At 36.3% G+C, this 14084-nt stretch overlaps 1 protein-coding gene across 1 annotated transcript; it reads left to right on the top strand.

Annotated features, from left to right (window-relative positions):
- Window positions 1–5384: 5384 nt before the first annotated feature.
- On the top strand, window positions 5385–10484 carry LOC126827395 (endoglucanase E-4). Its single transcript, XM_050556695.2, has 11 exons — window positions 5385–5571; window positions 5794–6025; window positions 6392–6565; window positions 6972–7159; window positions 7548–7707; window positions 7927–8038; window positions 8261–8411; window positions 9111–9255; window positions 9538–9709; window positions 9949–10139; window positions 10369–10484. Exons 1-11 carry the CDS (start codon window positions 5392–5394, stop codon window positions 10440–10442), a joined length of 1779 nt encoding a protein of 592 aa, XP_050412652.1. The 5' UTR covers window positions 5385–5391; the 3' UTR covers window positions 10443–10484.
- The last annotated feature ends 3600 nt before the right edge of the window (window positions 10485–14084 follow it).

Here is a 14084-nt window from a genome sequence, read left to right on the forward strand (position 1 = left end):
TAAAAATAGAACCTTTATAATTAGATAATAAATTCAAACATAAGACGTAAATAAAGCGATGTTTACGAAGGAAATTGGAATTTATTCTCTATGAATGGATAAACTTTGTCAATCATTTCAAATTTTATTTCTATAACTGCAATTCTCCGACGGTTCCTTATTTCCACCCCCACCCACCACTTGACAGTAGGTGTATTTGTAATTTGTTTTTGACTTTACATTGTACACGTATTTGCACTAGTAATGTGGGCCTCCCTGTCCCATTTCTTTATGTTTTGTTCAGGTTTTATTCGATAGCAAACACAATAGTCATTTTTCTTAATATTTGTTTAGATAAATGTATTTGAATAAAAATAATTTTTGAAAAACAATTAATCATGATGGTAAAATTCAAATTAAACATGTTCTATAAAGCGTATTAGACATACTGCCTCATGCCCATAAATTTAAAGCTAAGCGTATCTAACTGTTTAACACAAAGCATTTTATATTTTAAAACATAATATACGTATGTTATTAAAAAAATAAACAAGAACGAGCTTCTAAAGGACGGATAACCTGTCTATTTTTTTTTAGGATGGGACGAAAAACACAGGTTCCGTGTACACATTGGCGTGCACGTAAATAAACCATTGACAGTTGGAATTCAATGTAAGAGTAGGCATTATACTGCATGGCGTATGCTCGTCATCATTAGTCAGTGTAGTACGTTAAACCCTATTTCGTTTCATTTCTAAAACACAAACACAATCGGCTTACATTCTCGAAGGTTAACGTCTTATCATGAATTTGATAAGCTTGTTGGTGCTAGTTAAGCATGAGAAATCATCAGTATGCCACTACATGTTATCGTTGCATAATGGCAGTGAAGTGGTAAGAACTTTTATTGATGTTTTCCAATAATAAGAACACAAATAACCCGAGTCAATTTAATAACTATATTTTATATCAACATTAAGAAAGATAGCATAAAATGCAAATCAGCCCTGCTAAGACCGGAAACATTTTTTTAAAGTACGATTTTAAACATACCGTTTTCCAAACCTTTTCTTCAAATTTGTCCACTCATGACAGCTGTTATGGTTTTGAAAGGCTGATCCTCGATAATAAAGTAGGCTACTTTAAATTAAGTCTTACACTGCTACTGAATTTGAAATATATCGGGTGGCCCAGAAGACGAGTACACTATTAAAATCAAATAATTCAAAAAGTATTATAACTATACATATCGTTAACATTTTACATGTCATACAGTATGGATGTCACAATTGTTTAACATAGTACGAATGTAAAATTTCCTATTTCTTCTAAGGTTATTTCTGCCAATTTGTATCCTTCAGTTCATTTTCCGTAAATGGTTTCGTGCGTCCTATCCAAACCTTTCTGAGAGACTCAGACTTAGGTTATTATGGGACTGCAAATTTTGCTTAAATTGTAGCCTTCAGTTCATTTTACGTAAATGGTTTCGTGCGTCCTACACAAACCTTTATTAGAGACTCGGACTTAGATTATTATTGGACTGCGGCGGCCTCAGATCCTATTTCGTTTCTTTTTTTATTGTTCAAAATTTCTTTTTACTGGTCTTCACAACACTATGATATAAGAGTTGATATATAACCCGCGTTCTGGTTGATGTGAGCAATTAGCCAATGAAATAATTTGTTACAGCGAGTTCTTGGTGTGTGGTGCACGGAACTGTGGGTAAACCACTAAAAACGTCAACGCTGATTGATTAATCAATGTCTGACGTCATATGGTCAAAAGCCACTCGTATAACTCCTGGCGCGACCTTCAACTACAACCGGTCAGATATTCATGTAGTGTAGGCCATCGATTTTAATCAGATTGTATAAAGTCTGGGTGGATTTTGGAATATGGAGATTAAATTCGGAGCCACCATCACATTTATAAGTAATTATTTCATAATTCATAATTTCATATTTCTTTCTCGAAAAATCTGTGGTTTTTTTTTAAAGATACTTCTTAGCTATTCTGCTTGTATGGTTTGCAGTCCAATCCTACTGAACACGTAGTAATCCGTGGCAGTCGGGTATAAATCTGTCGAGGAGGCTACTCCAGTTTTAGAAAAATATCAACGGCCATCGCAGATCCAGGACATGTGGGATGAATCCGATAAATAATGCCATCTGGTAGTCTAGCTCTCAGAAAAGGTTTATGAAGGACTCACGAAACCATTTACGGAAAGTGAACTGAAGGGTACAATACAAGCAAAATAGGAGATTAGCTTTCTTGGTGAAAAATGCAAATCGGGGTATAATTTGACCATTTGTTTATGTAAACTGGGATGAGTGTGAAGTGATTTCTCAGTCCGGCGAACTTGATTTGGCATCTATATTGTACCATATGTATACAGGTACAACACCTTTCTGGGCCACCCGGTATCTGGTTAAATCGTCATTAAGAAATTATCTATTCAAGATTGTATTGTTTGGTATATCTTCATAATTAAAATACGACCCCCAATGTTCAGCCCTTGACTCTCTATTTTAAACAGGACATACCGATGTTAAATGGTTACCTAATAAATACGGTTGCCCATTGTGTTGTCGCTCATATTTACTATTACCATATTTTCGACATCCGTGGAAGCAGATGCTGGTGTTGAAATATATAGACATTGGACTGGAGGCTTTAATGGAAAGTTTTGTGTACCAATTGACAATGAACTGAAGTCTTGGAAAGCCCATTTAAAATTTGATCAACCCATAGATAGTATTGAGGTATGATACTTTATAAAGCCTACCTTTGGCTCATTCCCCTGAAAGGAACTGAAAAATATCTCTTTTAATCATATTGATATACCAATTTGTCTTTTTTATACTTTTTAAAAATATAATATAGAAAACGCAAAGATTAATATTAAATACGCTAAGATAAATATTACATGTATACGTAAAGATTAATATTAAATAAAAAAGAATAATTATTATTAAATACACAAAGAATAATTATTATTAAATACCAAAGATTAATATTAAATACGCAAAGATTAAAATTAAATACGTATTCATAACCTTATAGTATGTGGATTTCGCTTTTTCATCGTAGTATTTCTCTCAATATCTAAACTATCTTCAATTTTATATAAAGCCCCGGCTTTACTCATATCATTTATTCAATACAATTACTAACAAAGGTCACCTAAAAACATTGAAATGTTTATTGTGTAAAATTAACCCTTTGTTTCCAGATTTGGTTGGCTACGGCAGAAAAGGTAGGAAATGGCTAAGAATATATATTAACAAATAAAGATTGGAATGGAGAAGAACATGTTGGTGACAAATTGTGTCTTGATTTCATGGGACACACTAAAGAAGATATTGTACCTTCAGCTGTTGTATATATAGAAGAGTTAGAAACACCGGGAGTAACTAATGTCCATACGTTTCCACCCCACACAACCCCAATTATTCCACATAAAGGTTAGTTACATTGTTATACATGTACTCTACTTCAAAACTTGGTACATAGATCCAATTTTGAATTTTCATTTTGATTAATTTCATTGCAGTAATTCATTCTGCTATGGAATATGTTAAAGGAGATGGTGCATCTATTTCTATCAAAACGTGGATAGCGACAACAAAGACTCGAATCAACTTATTTTCAAATGTCCAAGGACTGCCCTAAATTGAATAATGCATCGGTGACGTCATCGAGTCTATCTTAATTTTTAATATGGTTTCCACAGGGTGAAATTGGTAATGTTTCTAGTACGGTATGTCAATCAATTGTATGTATTGTGTGCGTCGTAAATAATTGGCAACTGCTAGCGGCAGGCCTAGTGCTAATCCCGCCAGTAAGGTGAAAAACGCAATCTTTAATCATTGAGATAAGCCATAAAAATCAGACTTAAAGGAGCGAAGTCTCCAACTCAATATTTTCCATAATATTCGAAATTAAAAACACGAATTAGGCGTCAATACTGATCAATTTCAATCAATGAGTTAGCCCATAAAAATCAGACTTAAAGGAACAAAATCTCTAACTCAACACTGAATAATTTAAATATGCATGTAAGAGCAAAATCTGCCAAACTATTATTTAGACATTTATTCACATAAAGCCCATAATGAACCCTCTAGACTATCGGATGGCTGAGATTTAAATGAGATTTAAGTCTGATTTTTATGGCATATCTCAATGATTACATATTTACACAGGATAGCCACGCAAAACGTGGAATACGCCAACTGCAGCTTATCCGAAAGGAAAACTTGAATGTTGAACACTTTTGATAAGCATAGGATCCTTGACGAAATCTAATCCCTAGAGATCATCCTCTTATGACCTCATTGCAGTTAAAAACTGCAGCCTTCATCGCGTTCAAAGGTGGGATAACTAAGGAACGGAAGGCTATGGAATATGATTATCGATACGCATCCATGACTCCAATGCTTCAAGCCAAAATTGAAAAGGATCCATTAAAAACTAAAGCCTTTATCTCGTTCACAAGGTTTTTCGCAAAGAGGGGGCATGACCCCGGAACACAATGTCGTAGAACAATGAATATCGATGGGTATCGTCCTCTCATGGCCACAATGCGTCACACCAAATTTTTGGCAAAGGGGTGGGGCAGGGGGCTCTGGAATGGAGAGTCACAGAACGCTGAATATCGATAGAATTCGGCTTCTCATGACCACAATGCTTCTCACCAAATTAGAAAAGAATCCATCGAAATCTGAAGCCGCTATACGTTCACATGTTTTTCGGCAAAGGGGGCATAAATCTGCCGCGAGAAGTTGAGGGACGCTAAAATAATCTGTCAAAAACTGGGTATTACAACATTTTCGTACTTCGATTTTCTAGAAAAAAGACATTGCTTTTTTTAAAAATAAATATAAAAAAATGACCAATCCTAGGTTTTTGTGGTGTTTTATTCGGAAGTTCAATCTTGGGAATGTTTGCCAAACAAAAAATAAATAAATAGAACCATAAGTTTTTGTTACTGTGTTCTACAATGTACTCTTTAAACATAAAATTTTTCCCAAGGCAAACTGTCTTATAAATTATCTTGAATGTAGCACAGCTTGATCGCGTGGGTTGTATGTCCTTGTCACCGAGTATAAAATTGTTATACCGCCTGTGAGAGAAGAGGTCGCCATTATGTTGATTACTGGCAGAACAATGGAACCTGAAAGGTAAGGACTTCCCCATTTCAGTAAATAATGTACCGATAAAAGAAAGTGTATGTTACATAAAAACGTTACATGCAAAATAATATAAATGTTAGTCATCCATGAAAACTCCTCAAAGGAGAATAATAATTTATTTTTTAAGTTATCATTTCTACAATCTTTTTCTTTATACAGTCTAACAAATCACCATATTCTGGCATGCTATTTTTTTATGACTTGTTCAAGGTTTTCGATGTTCATCATACTAATCGCTGTCACAGTACTGAGCTCACTAGTGAGCGGTGATACTAACATTGAAATAATTAGGCACTGGGCTGGTGGATTTAATGGAAAGTTTTGTGTTCCAATCAGCAAGGAACTAAAATCATGGAAAGCTCACTTAAAATTTGATCAACCCATAGATAGTGTTGAGGTATGATGCTTTTAGATATTTACACGTCCATATTGTGGCGGAATTCTAAATATAGGTTAACGAGAGCATCCATTTCCATATTCATAATGTGGGTATGAATAAATGTTCATTGATTAAACCCATATACCCAAGCACAAATTTCTGTGGTTTTTTTATTAATGGACCTCGAATTTAGTAGTCCTTGTGGATAGATGGGGTACCTTATTTCATTCTATATCACAGGTGTGGTTGGCAGAATTGACGAAAGTTGGTGATGGTAAAGAATATATCCTGACTAATAAAGCTTGGAATGGAGAAGAACATGTTGGTGACAAATTGTGCCTTGAGTTCATGGGGCATATCAAAGAAGATATTGTACCTTTGGGTATTGTTTATTTAGAAGAATTAGAACCATCTGGATCAACAAATGCACACACTGTACCCCCACTTACGACCACGCCAGTTCCACATACAGGTTGGTTATTTTCCCAACTTCATCTGCTATGAATAGTAAAGGACTATAGTAACGAAATACCCTAGGAGAAATTAACTGCAGATATCGGTACCCCACGCGACATTAAATGTTATCGCTGTCTGTGAAAACAAGACAGGTGTTCAATCCAAGAAACACAATTACTAAATTCATATTAAATTATGTTTATTATCATTTTATATTGTTATATTTCCACAATGATTGGCTGATGGCCTAATGTTTATGTTTAGAATTTAATGTCTACATTTTCATTAAGCCACAGCTCTTGATAATCACTAATGCATCATTTTTTCTAATGAGATTCAGAGCAACCAAATAATATATCGCATGACTGGTTTAATATTCCAGGTGGTGGTTCACCAACTTTTCACTATGCCGAGGCTTTGTCCAACTCAATCTTGTTTTATGATGCCCAAAGATCTGGGAAACTCCCCGCCAACAATCCTATTAAATGGAGAGGCGATTCTGCTTTAAATGACGGATCTGATGTAGGTCTAGATCTCAGTGGAGGGTGGTATGATGGTATGTAAAAATAACTAGTATACTTTTTGTGTAATTGTAGAACAATACAAAAATATAATAGGTATTACAACGGAACTATGTTTAAAAAACATATGAAATATTATACTTTGGAGGACATATTATACTTTCAACGACATGGGTGAAAGGATGGATTTTTTAAATCAATATTTTATTCAGAAATCGAAAGGGATTGGGGAACAGACATGGCATATATGACCGCTCTCTTAAGACATAACTTATTGTGTTCACCACTTTCTGTTAATGATATTTGGTGGTTTGGGAGAAAATCATTACGCATATGCGAAATTTATAGAGTAGAAAGATCCAACTTTACGTTCTAACTTTAGAATGATTAAATACAGAAAAGTTAATGGGTCTCGAATTAAAATTATGATCTTCATTGTAGCTGGTGATCACGTTAAATTCGGATTACCCTTGGCGTCAACAACAACAGTGCTTCTATGGGGCTACCTTCAATGGCCAGATGCATACAAGTCAGCAGGGTTAACAGATAAATTTTTCGACATGATTAAATGGCCCCTTGATTACTACTTAAAGATTTGGAGACCTGCCCAAAAGGAGCTCTATGTACAGGTATTGTTGTTTGTTATTTGTACAGGTATTGTATTTTCAAACTATTAAAAGAGGCATATAGCTCTGTAGAACTTACGGACGATATACAAATTATTGGTGGGCCCCTACGCAAGCACCGCGGGTTTCTACGATCTGCATATTGGACACACGCTTGCAAATCCCTTTGCAAGTTTTCAAATTATTGCGCCATGCGTGGAATACAAATGGGATGTGTTTCAAAATGTGGGCCAGGAAACTGTACCAAGGGATATCCTTTCACCAACTCTTTGGGGTCTTTTGGGTCACACTGTCGTCTCATCCTAATTATTGGACATACAGTCCAGGGTATATCAACTGTCACGTTATTCCACTTTCGTCTAATAAGGCAATAATCTCCCAAAAATTACAGATCGGAGATGGCCAAGAAGATCACCATTTCTGGGGAAGAGCAGAGGATATGACCATGAAGAGACCCGCATATAAAGTTACAACCAGTAAACCGGGAAGTGACGTAGCTGGGGAAACAGCGGCATCGTTAGCAGCGGGATCTATAGCTTTTAAATCTAGGGGTATGGGCGTTTCAAGTTATTTAAATCATAATACGAACTCTTGATTCCAATAGCAGCAGCGTTAAAATCTAGTCACTCTTCTTAATGTACTCACAAATTGGAAAGGGTAATTGCCATATCAGTTTGGTAAATTTTATTTCCAGAAGTAATTAAATTTTAGTTAACTACAACATTCATTAGAAAATTACCGAATATCAAAGTTGCATCTTTCCAATCCAGACCCTGCTTACTCTCAGAAGTTGCTTAGCGCAGCAAAAAGTCTGTATGCATTTGGCAAGGCATACCCAGGTATATACAGTGCCAGTGTAACGGCAGCAGCTGGTTTCTATGTGTAAGTAGGTAAAATTTTACTCATATCCACACTATTATTTTATTATGTATGGAGTACTGTATGGATTAGATAGCATTTTTAAAGTAAACATTTTGAACACTTGTTTAAATCACATGATAATTCATAATAATGGACCCCATATCTAACATTGTGTTTGTTATGACTATTCGTTCCGTTAGACAAGGCTGAGACTAATAAATTTCGTTTTTCGTAATTTCTCAGATCCAGTGGATATAAGGATGAAATGTGTGTTGGTGCTGTGTGGTTGTATAAAGCTACTCAAGACAAAGCGTATTTAACAGATGCTTGGGGTTATAACACGAATTCCGGAGCCCCAGGTTTCTCTTGGGATTCAAAGACAATAGAATGTCAGGTGTGTACGAATTCCTATTATTTACACGTCTCAAATGTAAACAAGTTCTATCTGGGTCATTCATAAATGTATCAATTTAACCAGTTTCAGTTAACAAGGCTTGAGAGGCAGTAACAATGACAAGTGATTTCTCAATTTGGAAATTGGCTGTGACTTTAGTTACTGTTTTGTATTGGTAGTATCCTTGTTGTTTTACGCATGTAATATATATTATTGTCCCAATTTTATCGTGTCTCGTACATTGATCGAAATAACATCGAACAAAAAAACGTGCGAAGCATTTTCGACGTTTTGGCCTCACTCCACTCTAATCAAATACATGCATGCACCTAAATGAGCAGAAATATATGGTTAAATTCTCACATATTTCACCAGACCTTACGCCACAATTGATGTCTCCTACATTGATTGAAATAACGGCCAACAAACAAACGCCCGAAGCAAAGCCGACGTTTTGGCCCCACTCTACTCTAATCAAATACACGCATGCACCAGACCTTACGCCCCCCCCCCCCCGCAAAAATGCCGCTGTTAATATATGTGTATTTAAAACTATTCAGTTACTGTGCTCATAGCGTGTATTGCACCGTATAGCGTAACATACCTCAGAGCCACCCATTTGGACAATGCCCCTTGAAGGGAAGATAGTGTAAATGTTCATTAAGAATAGAAATAAAATCAAAATCATTTGTACTGCAGATAATGTTATATGGCATCAAACCCTCACCCGTTATGCAAGACGTGGTTGAAGGATATTTTAGAGGTTGGTTACCAACAGGATCTATGACCTATACACCTTGTGGTTTTGCCTGGAAAGATCAATGGGGATCTACTAGATACAATGGTATGGACATGTTTCTGATTCATTCACCTAAATGAACTAAGAAAAACAATATGTGCCTAGTATTTCTCAAAATCTGGTCATAAAACTACAAATCGCCTGAAATATAATTGTACGATTTTCATTGAAGACCGAAATCGTTATAATACAACTCGTCAGAAATCAAGGAAAACAGTTGATAGGGTATACTTTTGTCAGATTAAAAGAATTTCATGGTTTGTATCGATTGATAATATAATTTTCAATACGGCAGTGTACACTGTTATACTGTATTTCATGTTTCAGCAAACACAGTTTTGGCAGCGCTTGTGGCTGCTGATATGGGACTCCAGACGTTAACTTACAGAAAATGGGGTATTGGTCAGATGGATTACATATTAGGACAAAATAGTAAATGCTTTAGTTATGCCATTGGCTTTGGTAAAAAATATCCACTGAGTCCCCACCACCGATCAGCGTATGTGTAATTTTGTCTTATATTAAAATATCAGAATAATTCAATTAATAACTGACAAACTAATAAAATGAATGCCAATATTGTAGAGCTTGATTTCAGTTGAATCCCGAATGTACCGGTAGAGAATTAGCTTGCCTTACCATGTAGATTGTATCTCATGCGAATTAATTTTACTGCTCATGAAATGTGTTGATTGGAGTTAATCCTAATTTTCATCAGTATTCCTTTGCATTAAATAGATCATGTCCAGATATTCCCGAGCCATGCAGCGCAGCAAATCTGAAAGCTAAAGGACCCAGTCCACATTTATTAGTTGGAGCACTTGTTGGAGGACCTGACGCCACAGATGCTTATACTGACAACAGAGAAGATTACGTCCATAATGAAGTGGCATGTGATTACAATGCTGGATTTCAATCTGCTTTAGCTGGTGAGTCCCATTTTATAATAAACATTTTTTTACTGGGAGGTAAATGGAGTATAATCGCCGCTCACTTTTTTCCCTTTTTCTCTTCTTATGGACAGTTCGTTTCTGACCGGAATCAGCCGATCATAACCGCAACTTGACGACGCTTGGTGAAAACCTTACTATTCTAAACATTTACATTTATAATTAATAATGCGAAATTAAATCAAACTATTTTTATGTGTATTTTTAGGTATTGTACATCTGATTAATACTAAGAATTATCCAGTTCCAGATCCATCAAAATGTCCATGTAAAGGATCCTAATCATGACGAAAAATATTAAATTGGAATAAAGAATTTTTATCGTCAGCATGTTATTGCATTGACTTTCAAATTCAACTAACTAACTTATGGTTATTAGTTAGATGATCACAAGACGAACGTTGTAATACTCTTTGCTTTGGTTACCAGGACACCTGTTTTAACCATAACTTCCCCATAATTTATTTTTTAGAACACGGGAAAGCGCAATGGTCTGGACAGCAACGGGAAAGCGCTATAGTCTGGACGACATCGTGTGCCATTATAGTAGATCGTAAATTATCATTTTCAGTAATGTGTTTTACTAAACGACCACGCATGACCAACTAAAAATTGGGAAATGTCTGTAATGGAAAAACGGAGAAATAACCATCACTTTACAAAGATCATAAATAATCATTTTCTCGTAGAACAATGAAATGTTACTACTCCCACCACCTTGTTGATTTTGATCCACATCTCACACAGAGGACAATCTTAACTATATTACTCAATGTCACGCCAAATCGTACAATCCAATAACATATTGAAAATATCACTAATAACGAGATTTATAAGTAAATTATTCTAATTATATAATATATATCAGAAGGAGAATGTCAAATTATATATCTGAAGGAGATTGTCAAAAAATGCTAAAAATCAACAGTGTTCATCAGCTCCGATCTCAATTCTTCACACCAAATTTGAAATCAAATTGGGGCCGCTCATGACCCCATTTCTTCCCACCAAAATTTAAAATAAACCATTAAAAACTGTAGCCACTATCGCGTTCACAAATCAACAGGATCCGTCCCCATCCGAAAGCTTATTACAAAATTTGGAGAGAAATGCTTAAAATCCATAGTGTTCGCCCTCTCATGACCACCAATACTTTATATCAAATTTTATCCAAATCCAAATCCAAATCCAAATATTATGACGTGGCCTCTATTGAGATCACAGGGTTTGCGATAAAGGGGGTGTAACTCCAAACGGAAGCTTGAGCAATGTTGAATATCGATCAGATTCGCCCCCTTGTGACCCCAATGTGTTACACAAAAAATCTGTTAGCCTCTATGTTTACCGAAAAGTACGTCAGGACAACTTTAGAAAAAACAGTCGGACAACGAAGAAAAATCGACAGAGCTTGTCCTCGTAATACGTCATACTAAAGTTGAAAAACGATAGCCACGCAATAACGCCCACACGGCAGCTTTATCTGAAGTATAGCTTATCCGAAAGGAAGACTTGAATGTAGAGCAAATTTGATAAGGATCTATGATCCTTGAAGACATATAATCTCCAGAGTTCACCCTCTTACAATCCAACCGCTTATAACCAAATCTGTAAAAAAAAAATCCTGGCATGACCTATAGTCTCTATCGCGTTCACACGATTTTCTGCAACGTGGGATAACTTAGGAGTGACCACTAGAAAAATGAATTGCAATGTGGTTTAGCGTCCTACTCTTCTGCTCAATCTTGGCTTATGAAAACGGGCATACACTAGGCTATAAGGAAAATTTTATTTGGACAGCAGCGCTACGTCGTACTCTTATATCGAATTCTACCCTCCAAGGGATCTTTTACGTGCACGCTAATGTATACAGGGACATCGTTTTGTCACCCAACTGAACGTATATACGACGTACCTTGCCTGAACCTCTGACCTGCACCACTGACAAGAGGCAACCCCGCCGGAAAACTCCGGTGCGCTTTAGTGGCCAACACTATGCAAGGTCGAACACGGAACCTCAAGGTTAGCGAGCCAACGCCTTACTCACTATAGGCTATATGGCGATCACACGTTTTTTCGGAAAAGATGGCATAACTGCGGAATGGAAAGTCGCGGAACTCGATATCGATAGGGTTCATCCTCTCATGACCCAAATGCTTCACATCAAATTTTACACAACAATGTGTTCATAACTATAGCCTCTATTGTGTTCACAAGGGGAATGACTCCGGGACTGGTAGGGTTCTAGCCCTCGTGACCTCAATGCTTCCAACCAAATTTGAAAGAAATCCGTTCAAAAACTAAGGCCTTTATCGCGTCCACAGTGTTTTCGGAAAAGGGTGATATAAACCAATAGGGTCCATCCTCTCATGACCATATATCCGTCTTACCGAATTCGAAAAACATCCGTTAAAACTACAGCCTCTATCGTGTTCACAAGGTTGTCGGCAAAGGTTTGGGAAGGGATTACTCCGACACAGAAAGCCACGGTACACCGAATAGATAGGGGTTGTCCTCTCATGACCACAATGCTTCCAACCCAATTGTAAACTATCCGTCCAAAACTGTAGCCCCTGTCGCCTTCACAAGAGTTTCGGCAAAGGGGATAACTCCGGAACAGAAAGGAACAGTCCTCGCTGTGGAAAGAATACGTCAAAAACTTTAGCCTCTATCGAGTTCACAAGTTGACGGACAGACGGACAGGGTGACTACATAATACACCTACACTATAATGTGGACGTAAAAAAATCAATTCAAACCAGTTTTTGTTCTGGAAAGGGGATATAACTCAAAACGAAAGGTCCCGGAATGCTGAAAATCGATAGCGCTCGTCCTCTCATGACACCTAAACCTTCAATGATTTTTTTAATACTGTAGGAACTTCAGTTTGCATTACACGTCATCGTTGATATTTATTAGCCAATGGATATTCATATGGATATGTATCTATTATGTACATGACCGGATTTATAATTTCAATCTATCCATGTTAGTGTACCCTTTGTTCGACATACAGTTGAATTTCTATAATTTCAATTCATTCATATTAATGTACCTTTTGTTCGACATGCACTTGAATTTCTATGTTGAATGGACTAACCAAGTCCAGGTGACCTCTAACGCACGGATTATAAACCAGGCTGATATAATTATACATGGTGATGTTATCTTGGGCTTATAATCTTTTAGTTTTGTATAATTATCTTGACCTCACCAAATGGCACTGGCCATCTTAGAATAAGATATTTTTCAGGAGCGTTCGTGATCGCTTAACTGTGATAATTACACGTTTTCTAATTTTAACATCTCCAGTGTAACCATATAGGATTGTTATACGATGGACCAGCATCCATTGTATGGTGAATCTGCTAAACTTACATTAATTGTGCCGAGATTAAATCTCTACCTGTTTCAGAGAAATATATGATATATTTGTTCATAATACTGCCAGTATGTTATGTTTAAATGGCCCTGGCCTATAAGATAAAGGTAGAGCATATACTATTTAAAGAAATGTAATGCAATGAAAAGTGGTTTAATGTCCTACTTTCTTCACTAACTGGACTGATAATGGCGGAAATGCGCCATGAAGTGTGCTATGAGGGCAAGATTGCCCCTTCGAATTCCACGTGCCAAGGAAATTTTAATTTGAACAAATACGGTACATAACTGTGTGTAAATCATACAAGAGAAATTAGTGTATACATGCTAAATTGATAAATGACCCAGATGCGGGATTGAATAAACTGGACAGACCTGAAGTAGACTGTATACTTTTGTAAGGAAAATATTGTACCGATAACAGACAATATCGAGCGATTTCCATGGGAACTGACAGCAAGGTAGATAGGGACAACGGTTACAGGACATATATAAATATTCATTGTTATCTCTGTAAGGCAAACCTTTTTTTTCAATCTTAATATG

The sequence above is a fragment of the Patella vulgata genome, chromosome 7 (genome assembly GCF_932274485.2).
Source record: "Patella vulgata chromosome 7, xgPatVulg1.2, whole genome shotgun sequence".
NCBI classification, from domain to species: domain Eukaryota; kingdom Metazoa; phylum Mollusca; class Gastropoda; family Patellidae; genus Patella; species Patella vulgata.

What these genes read in the sequence shown, in the direction of transcription:
- LOC126827395 (XM_050556695.2), top strand. Translation starts at nt 5,392, where the DNA reads ATGTTCATCATACTAATCGCTGTCACAGTACTGAGCTCACTAGTGAGC. An exon ending in CAGTGGAGGGTGGTATGATG is followed by an intron (nt 6,566 to 6,971) that starts GTATGTAAAAAT and finishes TCTTCATTGTAG; the next exon opens with CTGGTGATCACGTTAAATTC. An exon ending in TATAGCTTTTAAATCTAGGG is followed by an intron (nt 7,708 to 7,926) that starts GTATGGGCGTTT and finishes TTTCCAATCCAG; the next exon opens with ACCCTGCTTACTCTCAGAAG.